The 19,530-nt window shown below is 38.4% G+C and overlaps 1 protein-coding gene across 28 annotated transcripts in view; it reads right to left on the bottom strand.

The window, feature by feature from the left end:
- Positions 1-19,530, bottom strand: part of RBFOX2 (RNA binding fox-1 homolog 2) — a 284,620-nt gene that overhangs the window by 205,386 nt on the left and 59,704 nt on the right. For 2 of the 28 annotated variants that reach the window (XM_010343526.3, XM_039463135.2), the window contains exon 1: positions 11,385-11,626. The exons of 23 other annotated variants lie outside the window; for them this stretch is intronic. In XM_010343526.3, the coding sequence (XP_010341828.1) occupies positions 11,385-11,426 (42 nt within the window). In that variant the 5' untranslated portion in view covers positions 11,427-11,626. Of the gene's footprint in view, positions 1-3,774; positions 4,557-11,384; positions 11,649-19,530 lie in introns of those variants that run through there. 3 more of the 28 variants (XM_074390859.1, XM_010343518.3, XM_074390861.1) reach the window with 3 other exon arrangements.

The following is a 19,530-nucleotide window of genomic DNA, read 5'->3' as shown; positions in this document are numbered from 1 at the left end:
CAGGAGGCTGAGGCAGGAGAATTGCCTGAACCCAGGAGGCGAAGGTTGCGGTGAGCCAAGATCACGCCATTGCACTCCAGCCTGGGTAACAATAGCGAAACTCCATCTCAAAAAAAAAAAAAAAAAAAAAAATTCATTCCCAATCCCCATATCATCCATTGCAAACAACTTGAGAATGAAATTATAGTCTATGGGAATAAATTCCACAAAGCAGCACATTGCACATTTCAAAATAACCAACCTTTAATTTTCTTTGCTTACTCTACATCAGTTCTTTAGGAATCTGTGCCAAAAGGCCATTCTGCCTCAAAAACTAGTGATATTATAAACTGATTCCAGTATTCAAGGACAGAATGAATGAGAATACATCTAAGGTGACCAAGGAAACGTTGCTTTTTGTGAGTGACATATACGGTCAAGGCCACATGACAATACAGATTGCATAAACAATGGTAGTCCCATAAGATTATAACGAAGCTGGTCAGGCACAGTGGCTCACACCTGTAATCCCAATACTTTGGGAGGCTAAGGTGAGAAGATCACCTGAAGTCAGGAATTTAAGACCAGCCTAGCCAACATGGCAAAACCCCGTCTCTACTTAAAATACAAAAATTAGCCGGGTGTGGTGGTGCATGCCTATAATACCAACTACTTGGGAGGCTGAGGCATGAGAATTGCTTGAACCCAGGAGGCAGAGGTTGCAATGAGCCCAGATAGTGCCACTGCACTTGAGCCTAGGCAACAGAGCAAAACTCTGTCTCAGAAAAAAAAAAAAATTATAATGAAGCTGAAAAATCTCCTATCATAGTGACATCATAACTGCCATAGCACAAAATATTACTCATGTTTGTGCAATGTGGTGTGAACAAGCCGCCTGTGCTGCTAGTCGTATAGAAGTCCAGCACATACAATAATGTACAGTGTACAGTGCTTGATAATGATAATAAATGGCTATTTTACTGGGTTATGTATTTAGTATACCACACTTTTTTCATTATTTTAGACTATACTCCACTTATTTTAAAAAAAAAAAAGTTAACTGTAAAATAGCCTCAGGGAGGTCCTTCCAGAGGTATTCCAGCACACGGAATTGTTATCACAGAAAATGACAGCTCCATGTGTGTTGCTGGCCCTGATCTCCTTCTAGTGGGACTCTTACCTGTTAATGCCTGCTTTCCTTTAGGAGTCTGAATTTTGATATGCGCTAGGGCTAGGGTGCCTATGTGAACAGCCCCCTCTACCACCATCCCCAGCCAAAAAATCTCAGCACTAAGTCTGTAACAAGCTTCCCTGGTAGACAACACTGTCACAACTTACCGCTGAAGGAATCAAGCATGTCCTGTGACTCCACTGGAAAGGACTTTTGGGAGCTTGAGTAAGATTCCTCTGGACTTAATCCCATGCACCTTTTTTCTTTGCTGACATTGCTTTATAGCCTTAAACTAGTATATAAGTATGACCACATGCTGAGTTCTGAAGTCCTAGATAATTCACTGGACATAGGGTACTCTTGGGGAACCCCAAAACAACCTATAATACACCAAGTACTTTCTTAAATGCTGAAGACACAAAGATAATGAGGCCTTTGCCCTCAAGAACTTTAGTCTATTTAAATTTCCATTCCTTCATTCCTCTGATCATCACTTCTTAGTCTGTTCACCACTTAAAATAGATTAGATTCATTTCCCTGAGCTAAATTTCATTCTTAGTGCTGAAGTGATGCTAAATAAATATTTAATAAGTCCATCAGGCAAAATCTGAGATACAAAGCTCTAATAGACTCAAAGGCTACACATACTTTCTCTTTACTTTCCCTGTCTTATTGTGTTCCTCATTAAAAATAAATTGACAAACGCTTGTACATTGCTGGTGGGAATATAAAATGGAGCAGGTGCTATGAAAAAGAGTTTGGCAGTTCTTCAAAAAGTTAAATATAGAGCTACCATATGACCAGGCAATTCCACTCCCAGGTATATACCCAAAAGAACTGGAAAACAAGTGCTCAAACCAATACTTGTACACAGATGTTCATGGCAACACTACTCACAATAGCCAAAAGATGGAAACCCAAACATCCATCAAGGGACAAACAGATAAAGAAATTGTGGTATATACACACAAAGGAATGTCATTCAGTTATAAAAAGGAATGCAGTACTGATACATGCTACAACATGGATAAACACTGAAAACATACAGTACTAAGTGAAAGAAGACAGACACAAAAGGTCATATACTGCATGACTCCATTTATATGAAATCTCCGGAATAGGCAAATTCATCAAAAGAGAAAGCAGACTGGTGGTTGCTTGAGGGAAGGGGAAAGAGAAGATGACTGCTTAAAGGATATGGGGTTCTTTTTAGGGTGATGTGAGCTACATGGAGGTAGTGATTGTACAGCACTGTGAACGTACTAAATACCACCAAATTGTTCACTTTTTTAAAAGGTTAATTTTATGTTACATGAATTTCACTTCCATTAAAATGTTTTTGAAAAGCAATGCAGTATGCACTATAGTACAAAGAAACTTCCTGTTGTTATCTGAGTGAGTACTTATACCTTGAGATAAAATCATCAGTGATTGAAATAAATACAGATTCAAAAAAGCACTGTATCTCAGTATGTACTCTGGAAAACTGAAGATTCAAAGTGGTTTTAAGCAACGATACAGATACTGAGGCAGTAGCGCATATACACTTTTTTTTTTTTTTCCAAAAAGATAAAATGTTTCTAAATTACATAAACATTTTAAGTAGATATTTGCCTATTTCTTCAACATCCCTAAAAGCTTAAGAGGTTAGCCCTTCCTTTCAATGGAAAAACAACATAAAGCCTTATATTCATGATTTCCTCACATTCAGGCATATATAACACACACACACACACACACACACACACACACACACACACACACACACACAGATATATATACTTTTTTAAGTCTGGAAGGATATATCCCAAAATGTGTACAGTGGTTATATGTCTTGGTGTTGAATTTGGATTTAAGAGTGATATACGTCTTTGTGGGGAGGAGCAGGTTTCTTATCTGTATTTTCTAACTGTTCAGCAAATGAACATGTATTATTTTTACTTAATTATTAAAAAATTGAGATAACAATACCTACCTTCAGAGATGCTATGAAGATTAAATGAAACAATATACACAAAGCCCTTAACACAGAATTCAGCATAGGTACACAACAAATGTCAGACAGTATGAATGATATTGTTTCTGTTTTTTTAAATACTCCTCAGGATTCAGGATGTATGCCTTATTATCTATGGCAAAAGCACTCATCTTAATAGAGTCCTGGATCACCTCAAGCTTAAATTACTGCAACAACAGTCTCGGCTGGTCCACCTAAGAGCTGGCCGCCATCCACCCCTGCCCAGCTTTCTTATTAGGCCAGGGGTTAACTACCTAAAACACCACTCCTATCACTCCCATACTAATGGCTCTCTGTTGCTTACATGATTAGGTTCGGAATATCCCAAGCCTTGCCTCACTTGGTTATTCTCTTTTTCTTCTCATTTATTCCTTCAGCAACCATTTACTCAGGGACGTTTATGTGTCTGGAACTTGGTAGAAATGCAAAGAAAAATAAGAGATTCTTTTCTCAAAGAACTCACCGTCTAGTAGGGGAGAAAGATATGTAAACAAATACAATATGAACCATGTAATAAAATGTAAATATAAGGCCCAGAGAGAAAAAGTGTACATGGTTGATAATCATGTGAGAAAGGCATGAAGAAATTACAAAGAGGAGAACTCACAGTAGGTAAGATTTTCATGGGGTTTGGAGGATGACCACAAATAGCTGATTTCCAGATAGAAACTTTACTGAACTGACTTCATACGTTGGCACATTCTCGCATTATCAACTTAAGCAAAATTCAGCAAAATCCCACCTCCCTTCACAATGCAATCCTCTAACTCTAGCCCACTCTTTTTCAAACTGTGACTCAAGATCCATTCATGACTTATAGAACCAATTTAGCCGGGCGCAGTGGCTCACGCCTGTAATTCCAGTACTTTGGGAGCCCGAGGCAAGTGGATCACGAGGTCAAGAGATCGAGACCATCCTGGTCAACATGGTGAAATCCCATCTCTACTAAAAATACAAAAAATTAGCTGGGCATGGTGGCGCGTGCCTGTAATCCCAGCTACTCAGGAGGCTGAGGCAGGAGAATTGCCTGAACCCAGGAGGCGGAGGTTGTGGTGAGCCAGGATCACGCCATTGCACTCTAGTCTGGGTAACAAGAGCGAAACTCCGTCTAAAAAAAAAAGAACAAATTTAAGAGATTTCAATCACTACTGAAAAAAAAGGATAGAGAATTAGAGCTGCAATTCTCAAACTGTTTTGATTTCAGAATACCTTAACACTTCTAAAAATTACGAGATTCCAAAGAGCTTTTGTTTATGTGGGTTATAACTACTGAGATTTGCCTATTAGAAACTAAAACTGAGTAATTTCAAACATATGTTCATTCATTTAAAAGTACCAATAATAGGCCGGGCGCGGTGGCTCAAGCCTGTAATCCCAGCACTTTGGGAGGCCGAGGCGGGTGGATCACGAGGTCGAGAGATCGAGACCATCCTGGTCAACATGGTGAAACCCCGTCTCTACTAAAAATACAAAAAACTAGCTGGGCATGGTGGCGTGTGCCTGTAATCCCAGCTACTCAGGAGGCTGAGGCAGGAGAATTGCCTGAACCCAGGAGGCGAAGGTTGCGGTGAGCCGAGATCACGCCATTGCACTCCAGCCTGGGTAACAAGAGTGAAACTCTGTCTCAAAAAAAAAAAAAGTACCAATAATAAACCATTAGGTTAACTTAGAAAATATTTTATGAAAATGGTTTAGTTTGCAAACTAAACTAGTGAGAAGTGTGTCATTATTTTACATTTCTACAAACATTTTTAACATCCAACTTAATAGAACAGTGATCCCCAATCTCTTTGGCACAGGAACTAGTTTCATGGAAGACCATTTTTCCTCCAGGGGTGGGGCAAGGATGGAGATGGTTTCAAGATTAAACTGTTCCACGCCAAGTAATCAGGCATTGGATGCAACAGGCAACCTAGATCCTTGCATGTGCAGTTCACAATAGGGTTCATGCTCTTATGAGAATCTAATGCCGCCACTGATCTGATAGGAGATGGAGCTCAGGCAGTAGTGCTGGCTGCTTACCTCCTGCTGTGCAGCCTGGTTCCTAACAGGTCACAAGCCAGTAACCAGACTGTGGCCTGGGGGCCGGAGACCCCTGTAACAGAAGATGGCTGGATTCTCATACCTGCTTCTGTATTCAGTCTGTTTCGGTATTATTTTGAAGTATAAGAAAGAAATTTGGCATTCCACTGACATGTATCTTGAAAAGGCAAAAGAATTTTAATAGTCTTTTCACCTGTCTCTAAATATTCTTCTTTAATACTGTACCAAAGGTTAGCTGCAATGTGGCATGTGAAATCTTACCAATGAATTTTTCCATACTATTAATATAAAAATTCATTGGTCTGTCTTGTACTTTGAATGTATTTTTTTGGCCTATGCATGATTTTGTAACATTACGTATTATTCATTTATAAAATACAAGTTCACTAAGTGATAAAGATCTTCTAACTGTTGTCACATCTCATTATATAACATTGAAAAATTCATATTCACTAATATCATCACCAATATCATCAGAAAAGTCTTTTAAGGACCAGAGCTATCAAGCTCATAGGCCAGGATACAAGTTTTCCAAAACTCCAGCTTTTGCTTGAAAGCTCAAATTTTATCATTGGCAACAAATAGTATCAGTTTTCCTTAAAATGATGGGCCTGCTTCATTCTCTTTTTTTCCTTCCCACAGGGCATTGCTCTGCGGCCCAAGCTAGAGTGCAGTGACATAATCTCAACACACTGCAACTTCCACCTCCTGAGTTCAAGCAATTCTCCCACCTCAGCATCCCAGGTAGCTGGGACTGCAGGTACATGCCACCAAGCCCAGCTAATTTTTGTAATTTTAGTAGAGACAGGGTTTCACTATGTTGGCCAGGCTGGTCTCAAACTGAACTCCAGTGATTCACCCACCTTGGCCTCCCAAAGTGCTGAGATTACAGGTGTGAGCCACTGAGCCTGGCCACTTCATTCATTTTTAATAAAATGTCTGAATCCTATAGTCTATCAGTTTGTTCTTTCAAGTAAAAATGGCATCTCATGAAAAAACTTCAATGAAAAAAGTTCAGCTAGCAACTCAATCACAGAAGCAGTTTTCCTTTAGATAACTGTCATACTTAGTACACAGCAGAAGTGCTTTATTTGTATTACCCATTTTGTCACAGAGATTATTAAAAAGATCCATAATCGAGGATGGAGAATTTGTATCAATAATGATTTTTACTATTTCAGCAAGAACACTCTGAAGTGTAACTGGCTTTCTCCCCTTCTTTAACTGCAAGTGTTTGGTGGTGAATATAATTACTTAAACTCATTATATTCTTTCCATAAATGCAGTTTGTGGCATAAGAAGCCCATGTCCTAGTTTTGGCCTATCATAACAGCATGTATAGTGAGGTATGGGGAAAGTACAGTCATTAGAATCACACTGATCTATGTCTCTGGTAACCTACTAGCTCTACGGCCATACCATAGAAAGCTAATTCATCTCTCAGCCTCAAATTCCTCAATTTTTAAATAAGAACACTACCTCATAGGATCGTTAACAAGGACTAAGGTAATACATGCAACATGGCTCACACAGTGCCTGTTCCTTAATGCAGTAGCCCTATTAAAGAACAAGAATGATAATAAGAAACAATATATTTGTCTTTCCAATCTGGCTGTGTGGGCTAAATTAAAGGGCAAAAAAAGAGAAAGAAATAAAGAAATAAACAGTATCTTAGTTTTAACACTTTACCACATACCAACACACAGGCAGTTCTGACAAATATAAGACTACAGGTTGATTATGAGGGGACCCACAGAGATCATCTAATTCTAATTCACCTACTTTACTTGTACTCTCTTTACCTTGCAACCACACTCACACAGTACAGACTGATCTTACAGATAGGAAAACCAACGTAACACAAGGTTTCAAATGTCTTTCTCATGGTTACAGAGCAAGTAAGAAGCAGAAATTGGTGTCAAGCACATCCTCCTACTCATCACAATTCTGTTAAGTAGATAACATTATTCTCTTTTGATTGATAAGGGAAACTCCGGTTCAGATTCACTGAGGTTTAAGTGACATGTCCAAGGTCTCACAGGTAGTAAACAACAAAAACAGGCCTGAAACCCAAGTCCTCTAATTTGGAGTTGTTCCAACCATAACTGAGAAATCTAAATATATAAAATTCACTTTGTGCAATCATTGATAATTACCTACATCTGGATCTGAACAGAATAACAGACTAACAGACACAATTATGTGTATACTCATTATGACTAAATATGTCAACTGATAACCACCAACAAATTAGTTTGTGTTGAGATATTTCAATTCAAACTGGTGTTTCACTAAACTGAAGAATTCACAAGTTTTGGCATTTAAAAAAAAACAAAAGGCACCTCTTAATTAATTAGACTCAGAGTATAAAAGAAATACATTTCAAAGGATCACTGTGCAATATTCAAAAAAGTCCCTTTGAGATAGGCTAAAAGTCCCTCTGAGACAGGCTATCTGAGTTGACTATCACAGTCTAAATTAACAACTGTGCCCCAAAAAAAGTCAATATAAACAAAATAAATTTGATTTTAACTGATATGTATTATTTCAATATAGTTTTATGACAGTCTCTTCATTCACACTGCTACTGAACATGATGTTAAACCACCTCTGCTGTTTATTAGAACAACAACTTAGGACAAGTTATTCACCTTTCTGGGCCTCAATTTTATTTTCTATAAAATATATGTGATCATGCCTATAGCTTGCAAGGATGTTAAGTTTAGGCATAATATATACAAAGCACCTAAAAGCGTACCTACTCCGTAGAGAAAAACTGAAAAACTATTATTATAACAATTTTTATTATAGGCTTTGAGTTCACAATCCTGCCTATCCCTCAGTCCATTAAGATCTGAGTAAAATTGGACTAAGTAAAATTGGACCCTTCTATTTCCTCCTGCTGCTGTTGCTTCCAATGCCCTGCTGGCTACAACTGCCAACTCTCTGACCTAGACTCTCTGCCACCTACTTCTACTGTCCTCAGAGCAAGTCCTTGAACTTCCTTTTATTACATTAATTCCCTGATCAGAAAGAAGATATAATGCTCATTACTCATCAATTCAGTGATCTTCTGATAATTACCAAGTTAATTCTTGCTTAGAACCAATCTAATAGACTTCATACAACTTCAAACCTACTGAGAATTTTTTTTTCTTGACGCCAAGCTTTAAAAACCAGGAACTTCATTTTTTTAAACAAATGACCATAAAAGAGCTGCCTCTACCATATCTCATTATACTTGGATTCCTGTATCAATTCAATTATTCAACTCCTTTAGTTCTTCATCTTCTAGCCCTCTTAGGTAACAGTCTCCATTAAGTAAAAAGCATTTTGCAGAAAGAGGTAGAGAAAACTATAATTTTTTTTGTAAAGCTTCGTTTTCTGCAAGTACAATTAAATACTTAAGATAGCTGGGAGAGAAGGGCAAGAGGCAAGGAACCCACAGAGATGGGATGGTACTGAGACTCAATTGATGGCCCTGTCTAAGGGACTAGAACTACTCTACAGATTTATTAACGGAAGGTTGAAGGCAAGGGGAAAAGAAAAGCTATTAAGACATGCAGGCATTGTGCTAGATAATTTATATATACTATTTCTAGGTATTATATCCATTATCAGGGGAGGAACGTGAGACTCAGAGAGACTAAATGACTGGATCAAGGCCAAATGGCTAGTAAACAGTAGAGCCAGAGCCATAATTATAACTGTTCTTTCCGTTACATGCTATGCAGCAGTTTAGTCCAGAAAAGCATTTATCCCTAGGCCAAAAAATAGAAAGGGTAAGTGTATGATTATCTACACATTGGCTTAGCCAGACTGTTTCCCTTCCAGCAATGGGAAAAACTGAGAGATAATTCATCTTTAACCTGTGGTTATCACCCAATTATTCCCATACATAGAAGAAAAGCAGTGCTTCTCAAATGTTGGCATGCAGATAGGTCACTAGGTATCCTGTTAAAATGTAAATTCTGACTCAGTAGGTCTATGGTGTCTGGAATTTCTGCATTTCCCAGAAAATGAAGCTTCTAGTGCTGGGGCCTTATTCTAAACAGATTATACTCAATGGTTCCCAATCTTTTTTTTTTTTTTCTTTTCTTTTTTTTGAGATGGAGTTTCACTCTTGTCGCCCACGCTGGATAGAATGCAATGGCGAAATCTCAGCTGACTGCAACCTCTGCCTCCCAGATTCAAGTGATTCTCCTGCCTCAGCCTCCAGAGTAGCTGGGATTACAGGTGACCGCCACCACACCCAGGTAATTTTTGTATTTTTAGTAGAGACTGGGTTTCACCATGACTGATCATCTGAATCACCTGAGAATCATTTAAAAACTACAGATTTCCCTCTTGGTGTCTAGAATGAGACCCAGGTTGACTTCAATATAGTCATCCCTTAATGTCCACTGGGGACTGTTTTGAGGATCCCTCTCAGACACCAATATCCACAGATGCTCCAGTCCCTAATATATAATAGCACAGTATTTACATATAACCTATGCATATCCTCCCAGATACTTTAAATCATCTCTAGATTACTTACAATACCTAATACAGTGTTAAATGCTAGGTAAACAGTTATTTCATATTTTTATGTGTATTATTTTAATGTTGCATTGTTTTGTTTTGTTTTTTTTCTGAATTATTTTCAATCCATGATTGGCTGAATCCATGAACGTGGACCCCACAGACACGATGGGCCAACTGTACAGAATACAGACTCTTAGACTATACTATCTTCAGGCACATTCTACCTCAGAATTCTGTAATTCAAAGAAATACAGAATTATCAATGACAATAACCACAGCAAGCACTGACTGAGAATACACCAAATGTCTAAGAGCTTTACATATTAGCTTACTTAATCCTCAAACCATACTGTAACGTTGGTACTTATAGCATTATCATTCCCATTTTATACATGAGGAAGCCCATGCACCAAGAGACTAACTTGTCCAAGGTCAGTTAGTGAATTGCAGAACAGGGGTTCAGACTTTATCAATCCAATTTCAAAGAGTCTGTGCCCTCAGACACACCATCTAATGCTGCTTCCCACATCACCCAATGGTAGTATCACTGATTTTAACAGACACACTTGAACAAATAAATCCAAATGGGTCACCTCAGAAGATGTCGCCCGAGGAAGGCTATGTTCTTATTCCTCAGATGCTACCATCATTCAAAACACTGCCATTGCTAAACTAAGTATTTCAAGACCCCTTGATCTGAAAATGAAAATGCCTTCAGAGCCTAAACCTATGACTTTAAGTATCTTTAAATGGGGTAAAAGCTCACCATTTGGGCACAGGTTTGACTTTTTGACAACACAAAATCAGGAAAAGCCAATTCAAAGAAACCTAGTGTCTTTCAAAAACCTAGGTAGCTATTTTTTAAATAAAAAACTCAGTATTAGGTATTGAAAATGTTTTCCTCATCACTCATCTCTACAGCCGATCTCTGAAACTGATTCTGAATGAGAGTTCTTTATGTTTTGCGCAATGGTTTTATCACCAGCCAAGGTGACTATTTTGAAGGGCAATACTCATTTGGATGCACAGGTTCTGTTATATTTGCTTTTTAAAAAAAGCAGCCTCTTAGTCATACCAAAAGAAACACATTTGCCCTTCACTATCAGCACAAACATGCATACGTTCAGAACAACTGTCTTGAAGCATGCAGTTTTCCTTTCTGCTGAAAAAGCAACTGCTTTTTCTTTTCAGATTATTTTTTAAGTGTTTTTTATTTATATACACCCGTCCATATAAAAATAAATACCCTAAGCAAGCATTAATGAAGCATTAACTGCATGCAGCACCATAAAAGGTATTGTACAAAGGCAAGTATATACTAAAATATGCACATAAATACCCTCACATACAAGGGGGATAAAGGCACACACAAATACTGCAGGGATACAACTATAAAAAGATTATTTCTACGTCTAGACGAGCTCTTTTGTTAAATAAATGTCTTTTTTCAACAAAGAAAATATTCTGCAAATTCAGAATGATTTCCAGATTTTTTTTTTTTTTTAATCAGGCATTAATGCAGATCGGCACAATCCCACACGACCAACCTCTCTGCTTGAACTGGACTCCCCACACCTTACTGAAGCCACAATTCCCCTGCACAAACTCCCACTCCACCACCCCCCACACACCCAACTCCCCACCAACCTCACAGGGGTTCCTGGGCTGGTCCATGGAATCTGATGACATCACTTTCTCTTCCTTCCTGGAATTCTAAACCCTGCTGCTCTCCCCTTGCACACAGCTACCATCTCCATGGCAACCTCACCTCCTCCTGCTTCCCTATTGGCTTCATGGAGCAGGATACACAAAAAGGTTTTCCGTTCTCCCCATACCACCCGCCCCAAAAAGATGATGCTTTCAACAGGAACCTGAGCTAAATTTAGCTACTTGGGATTCAGAGTCCTATGACTAAGAAAACACAGAGAAATGTCCTCCTTTCAACATTGTACCCTCCCCTTAACCCCACCCAGTAGTGGCTGCTTCCCCTCCTCTTCTCTGGCCCCCAACCCAAAAGCAAGTAGTGATATTTGCTGAGCATTAACAACAACCAAGCTGCCTGCCTCACATATAAGGTTGGCAAAGAGAAAATTCTCACATTCACCTCCTCCCAAAGGATAATTTTTAAACAGAAAATAAAAAACTATGCAAAAAGAAAAAAACAGTTGGACCATTTCAGCTGAACATCACAGTATCACAGTGTTCTGCTCTTTCCTTCCATTCTAAGTCAAGGACTTGGAACTCCATGCCTAAAGGCAGAAAGGTCTTTAACCTCTTAAAAGACAGAATTCTCCTGCTATCTGCTTGATATGATTTCCTCCATCATAGAAAGAATAAATGGGGAGTGGAATTAGGTAGAAAGACTGCATCCTTCAGTGATCAAACCCACTAAGCCTGGAAAGCACAAATCCTGAGTCCAACTTTCCATCCAAGGGACTGACTTGCAATGTAAACTTAAACAAATCCTCACATACCTCATCTAAAAAAGCAGCTCCCACACAGGGATATTATAAGAATTACTGACAAAATTAATGTAAATTAGTTTAGGTCCCTGTGCCAAAGGGGACTGAATCAAGAGTAAGATGGCATCATTAGTAGTAAAATTCCTGTGGATATTAATATATGTTAATAATCCCCAAAGTAAGAACATAAACTTTTAGAAAATTAAATTATCCTTTCATAATCATAGATACACCATAAAATATGCACAACTTCTTGACCCACAGGCAGTTCTTACAAAGGTTTCCTACAAAGGTTTCTATTTCTGGTAAAAATCCAGCTCTAGTCACCTCATATACCAGCCAATTTGTGACTAGTATTTTCTTTGCTTAATCCAAACTCTAATTTTGAAATTGTTACTCCTCACTCTCCCTGAAGATGACTCAATATGGACCAGGACTTCACTCTCTGGCTCAGATGCCTACTTTGCACTGTAGGGAAGTAATTCCTTCTCAGAGCCATATATGATAGCTGAGCACCGAATCAACACAGTGACTATGTCCTACATGACTCCAAAGGACAAAGCATCAATTGTGACCAAGTAGTAAGGGCTCCAAGCAGGTCAGAGCCTTGTATTAGAAAGGGAGAAAAGGAATAGATAAGACATATCCAGGAAAATTATATTTTCAGTTTGCAAGGCAGAGACTCAACTCCAGGGAACCAATACTCCAGCTAAAAAAAAAAAAAAAAAAAAAAAAAAAAAAAAAAAAAATAGACATGAAAGGAGAATTTAAGTATAATATCAGTCATCTGCCCCAAAGAAACTTAAACAATTTAGAACAATTAAGAGACGTTAAAAGAGTCAGATGCCTCTGGTTAACACACAGGCATCTAGAAAACGCTTTACAACTGCTGCGGAAAACAGCAAATGATGCAGTATATGCTAACAACTGAAACTCACATTGCAGTGCAGGGTAGGGGGCAATATGATTAGCCCATCTCTGAGATACCTGTTTTATTATTTCGCTCCTTGTTGACTCTTAACAAGCCATTCCTGTGTAAAAGCATTCCTATGGACACCGTGGTTCAACAGGCTAAGGATGATAAGCACTATTTAAAAGGACCTTAACACTCTTAAAAACAGTCACCATATTCTACAATGAAAAGACTAAAGCAGTTTCTGAGATTGCCCATCAAATCAACTATTAAACTTGACTTATTATGAAGAAATCTATCAGCAATGGCCTAGACTAAGTGGAATGTTGCAAAACAAAGCTCCATTTATCTACTTCACTCAAACGTGCATTAAGAACACTTATTATGTGCTAGGAATTTTATATGTGTCATCGCTATTTCTCAAACACAGTAACACCAACTGGTATACATTCTTTTTTGTTTTTGAGGGGTTTTGTTTGGTTGGTTGGTTTTTTGAAATGGAGTCTTGCTCTGTTGCCTAGGCTGGAGTGCAGTGGTACGATCTCGGCTCCCTGTTACCTCCACCTCCAGGGTTCAAGCAATTCTCCTGCCTCAGCCTACCAAGAAGCTGGGATTACAGGCGACTGCCACCACACTTGGCTAATTTTTGTATTTTTAATAGAAATGGGGGTTTCACCATATTGGTCAGGCTGGTCTTGGAACTCCTGACCTCTGGTAATTCGCCTGCCTCGGCCTCCCACTGCTGGGATTACAGGTGTGAGTCACCATGCCCAGCCAGGTATACATTCTTTTTTTTTGAGACGGAGTTTCGCTCTTGTTACCCAGGCTGGAGTGCAATGGCACGATCTCGGCTCACCGCAACCTCCGCCTCCTGGGTTCAGGCAATTCTCCTGCCTCAGCCTCCGGAGTAGCTGGGATTACAGGCAAGCGGCACCATGCTCAGCTAATTTTTTGCACCATTAGTAGAGACGGGGTTTCACCATGTTGACCAGGATGGTCTCGATCTCTTGACCTCGTGATCCACCCGCCTCGGCCTCCCAAAGTGCTGGGATTACAGGCTTGAGCCACCACGCCCGGCCAGGTATACATTCTTATTCCACTTTGCAAACACACAGAAACAGAGTTCCAGTGATGTCAAGGTGACCATGGTTATATAATTCATTATTTCGTTTTTATTTTTTTATTTTTATTTATTTATTTTTTTTTTTTTGAGACGGAGTTTCGCTCTTGTTTCCCAGGCTGGAGTGCAATGGCACGATCTCGGCTCACCGCAACCTCCGCCTCCCGGGCTCAGGCAATTCTCCTGCCTCAGCCTCCTAAGTAGCTGGGATTACAGGCACGCGCCACCACGCCCAGCTAGTTTTTTGTATTTTTAGTAGAGACGGGGTTTCACCATGTTGACCAGGATGGTCTCGATCTCTCGACCTCGTGATCCACCCGCCTCGGCCTCCCAAAGTGCTGGGATTACAGGCTTGAGCCACCGCGCCCGGCTTCGTTTTTATTTTTTTAAAGCCAGGATTCTAACCCAGATCTGTTTGGATTCCAAAGCCTATGCATTTTTCCACTTAGTTTCCTATTTTCAGACAGTGAGGGTTAGAAAAAACATCTAGAAATCATTTTAGATCTGTGTTCTCTTATGCCATCAATAAAATATAGGACACCTGACATCAAGGTCAAAGTCACCGTTATATGTATTACTAACAGTATTAAACTCTAAGTAGGCACTCAATACTTATTAATATATTATTTTAATCCTATTATTCTAAACTTCTGGACAAACGGCAAATGATTCTACTCAGATCTTTTTAAATTAAAATTGGCTTGAGAAATTACATGCTGAAATGAAATGACAAAACTTCAGATAACATTCTGGAATTAATTTCATAATATTTGAGATGAAAAAAATTATCACTGTCATAATGCCTACATTGGCCCAGTCATAATGTCATAATACCTACACAGTCTCATTTGTTGGCTTTAATCCACAAACCCTAATGCAGTCAGGATCTATACATCAGATTTAAGATTTCTACATTTTACATATAGAACGAGAGATTCTCCAGGGATTCCACTAAAATTAAATCAGCTGATTAGAGAACCATGCTAAAGAGGCCAAGGACACACGTCTGATACCCATGTGAACCAGTTAGTATCACTCTCTCCTCCTACGGCCACAACATACACCTTGTTATAAACATACACCCTTGGTTTTACTCTGAAATTAAGGCAAATAATCAACTTTTCTGGAAAAAAATGTATCTACTAATGTCAAATATTATCATTGGATTTTATTCTTTAGAAAATAGTTATTGTCTTTCAAATAATATGCCCAATCATCCATTCTTTCTTTCAATACTTACTCAATACCTACCACAAACTAGTCGATAATTTCAAAAGGCTGGCACCAAAGGACAAATAAATAGAGCCATGTGTGATATTCAATGTAGCAAAGATGTACAGGTATGGTGACAGTATACAGAAGGAAAGGCTACCTCTAGAAGATGCCATGGAGAATGAGCAGGAGTTCACTTACGTAATTGAGGAGAGTAAGAGGATTCCAGGGAAGGAAAACAAGAGATTTACAAAGGTATGGTCATAAGCCAACATAACAAACTTAAACTTCCAAGAATTTTACTAAAGCCAGGTTGAGAATTGAGAGCTAGCACCAGCTAAGACAGGGCAAGGCAGTATCTTTTAGATTTTCTACCTAACCCAATGCCTTAGGTTTTCCTAAAATGCCTTACTTTGAGTTAGATTTCCACAGAGTAAAGGGGGGAAAAATTATTAACATGGAAATCTGTTCTCCTCATAGTCTCCATGATAAGAATAAAGGCCAAAAGGAGGCACATTCTTCTGAAAATGAAGCTTTTAGTGGCTGTGAACCTCAATGAAGAGGTTCTTTTGTCTGCAAAGCAAATCCAAATTTGCTGCCCTGTGAGGTAGAATGAAAATTTCCTTATTCTTCTCAGAGAATTAGTTTAAAAAGTGGTCAATGAAGCTTACTCATCAATTTTCCTTTCCTGTGGCTGTTTGAAACTCAGTGTGTTGAATATTTCACAAGCAAATTTAGATTAACTTTAAAAAGCACCTTCATCCCCACATAACACCCCCACACATAAACACAAAAATGTATGTGCACACTCACATCCTAAAAGTTCAACGGGAAAAGGATCAGTATGTGTATGAGGGGAAGCTATCAGCTGTAGCAATCACAGAACACAAGTAGAAGAAAGTAAACTTTCTACTGAAGCGATCATATATACAGAAATAGGCAAAAATCCCAAGTGCATAACTCAATGAATTTTCACAAAGTGACCCTCATCCCCAGGCCCCCCATGTAAGTAACACCTAGGCCAAGAAATGAGACAGTACCAGCACTATAGCAGCCCATCCTGTGCCTTTGCAAAGTCACTCACCAGCCCGCAACTTTATTTAACACCATAAATCCACTCTGCCTGTTTTGAACTTTATATAAATGGAATCATACATTATGCACTCTTTTTTGTTGGCTTCTTTCACTCCACCTTATATTTGTAAAATTGATCCATCTGTTGAGTGTATTCCATCTTATAAATATATTATAATTTATTGGAAAATATTTCAGTAATATTGAAAGGCTTCTGTCCTATTTCCAGCTTGGGGCTATTACTAAAAATGCTGCTAACATTCTTGCATAGGTCTTTCAGTGCACACATGTACACATTTTGGTTGGGTATGCCTAGAAGTGGAACAGCTGGTTATAGGGTACGCTTATGTTGAGCTTTGGAATATACTTCCAACTGTCAGTTTTCCCAAGTTGTACCAATATACATTCCCACTAGCAGTACATGAAGGTTCTAGATGCTGAACATCCTCACTAATGCTCAGTAATGTCTGCCTTTTTTCATTTTATTCTGGAGGTAGTGTAATAATATTTCATTGTGGTTATTTGCTTTACCCTGATGATTAATAATGCTGACAATTTTTTGGAACATTTGGAGATCATCTTTTGTGAAGTAACTATTCAAATATATCGCCTATTTTGCTACAGTGTTGTTCAAAAGATTCATTAAAAGAACTTCTTTTATATATTGGTTTGTAGTTGTTATTTAGATGTTCTAGAGACTAGTCAGACTCCTATACTACAAATATCTTCTCCTACTCTGTAGTTTACCATAGTCAAATTATCATTTTTCTCCTTTATAGTCTGTATTTATACCCAGTTCAAGTAAAGAATATCATGAAGACATTCTCCTATGTTTCCTTTATTATTCTTCTTTTTATTTTTAGAGATGGGGTTTCACCATATTGGCCAGGCTGGTCTTCAACTCCTGACCTTGTAATCCACCCGCCTCTGCCTCCCGAAGTGCTGGGATTACAGTGTGAGCCACAGCGCCTGGCCATTCTCCTTTGTTTTCTTCTAGAAACTTTCATAAAGTAGCATTTAAAATGTGTACTTTCCTATAATCCTAGCGCTTTGGGAGGCTGAGACAGGAGGATCACTTAGGTCCAGGAGTTCAAGACCAGCCACCAGCCTGGGCACCAAAGTAAAATCCTGTCTCTACAGAAGAATTAAGAAATAATTTTAAAATGTATATTTTTAAGATTTACAGGCACATCATATATGTGTATATAAAATGCACCATGAGGCCAGGTGCAGTGGCTCACACCTGCAATCCCAGCACTTTGGGAGGCCGAGGCAGGCAGATCACTTGAAGCCAAGAATTCGAGACCAGCCTGGCCAACCTGGTCAAACCCTGTCTCTTCTAAAAATATAAAAATTAGCCAGGCGTTGTGGCGTGTGCCTGTAATCCCAGCTACTTGGGAGACTGAAGTACAAGAATCTCTTGAACCCAGGAGATGGAGGTTGCAGTGAGCCGCAATTGTGCCACTGCACTCTAGCCTAGGCAACAGAGCAAGACCCTGTCTCAAAAGAAAAAAAAAAAAATACCCTACCAAAAAAAAAAAAAAATACACAATGAAGTTTCCTTCCACCTAATATGTCAAACAACTCAATCTATGAATTAAGCAAGATTATATTAAATTAAACTCATCAAGCTTTTATCAAGTGCCTTGTATGCACCCAGAACTGTGTTAGGCAACACCAGAGATGAAAATGATAAGAGATGTTCCCTAACCTAAGTGAATACTAACTTTAGCTAAATAGCATGACACTCAAATTGTGTTGAATGTTTAAATAAAACTGAGAATTTTGACACTGGAGCCCAAAAATAATAACCCTCCACCATCCTCAGCTATCCAAGCTGATTTTAACTTCAACAAAGAAACAGGAGGACAAAGGCATTTTCTTATTACTGCTGTTTCCTGAATATATACATGTAAATCCCACATCATTTACCACTTGAAAGTAAAAGAAAGGTCTTTAAAATGAAGTTATAAGTCCTGCATCTGCTAGTCCAACTACTTAAAAGAAACACCTGAATTCAGAAATAATACAATTTTTCCCAGAATAAAAAAATTCTAGGTCATTCAAGCTAGAGAACAGTGGGGCAGGAGGGAAAAACATGTATATGTATACACATATGCTTTCACACACCCACACAACCCTAAACTTTTTCTTAAGCGGTTTCCAACTTTCTTGTCCACATTACTTAGCACTTTCTTCCTGGTCTTAGAGAGAAAGGTTACCAAAAAAAAAGAAAAAAAAAAAAAAAAGCCAAAAGCTCAACTTAAAAAAGAGTTCCAGTGAGTTAGAGATCAAATATATTTATGGCTTCTTTTTATGAAAGATAGATTTAGGAAAGGTCAATTCAGGATTAAAAAGCTGAAAGAGTTAGTTGAGGAAAAGAATAATCATTCAACCAATTTAGATGAGCAACAAGTTTTTAAAGTAAACAGAGTCATCAACCTTTTTTATTTTTCTATTCCATAATAAGCTTCAAAATAGAATTACGTGCCTCTCTTAAAGAGAGAACATGAGGGAAAAGAAGCAGTCTGCTAACTTTAGAGGTCAAAGTAAACCAGATGTTTCATAGACTGGGCTTCTAGGTCTTAAGCACATTTTCTGAAATAAAGCAAGAATCTATTGGGGAGCTTAAGAGAAGATCTTGAGCTAAGGTAGTAAACAAGAAGCAGCTTACGGAATTAAAACTGTTTTATAAGGAAATTTTCAAAGTCACTCCTCTGATGAAAAAAAAAGGCAAAGGCTTAACCTATGAATTAAATTATTCAACAGGAACCATAGTTTCCCAAGGCATTCATTCATTCAACAAATTTTTATAATATGTATACCTACTATGGTCCCACAGAGCTAGGCACCATGACTACAGTGTGGAAAACAGCCATAGTCCTTTCTTTCATGACGCTTAGTCAAATTGGGAAAAAAGACATTATACCAAGTAAGTAAATAAATATTTAGTGACAAATGATAAGTGTTAAAGAAGAAACCTTGTAAGGAGTCTTCAGAGTGATCCCAACT

This window comes from Saimiri boliviensis, chromosome 21 (genome assembly GCF_048565385.1).
Source record: "Saimiri boliviensis isolate mSaiBol1 chromosome 21, mSaiBol1.pri, whole genome shotgun sequence".
NCBI classification, from domain to species: Eukaryota; Metazoa; Chordata; class Mammalia; order Primates; family Cebidae; genus Saimiri; species Saimiri boliviensis.
This window is presented reverse-complemented; position numbering and strand designations above follow the sequence as displayed.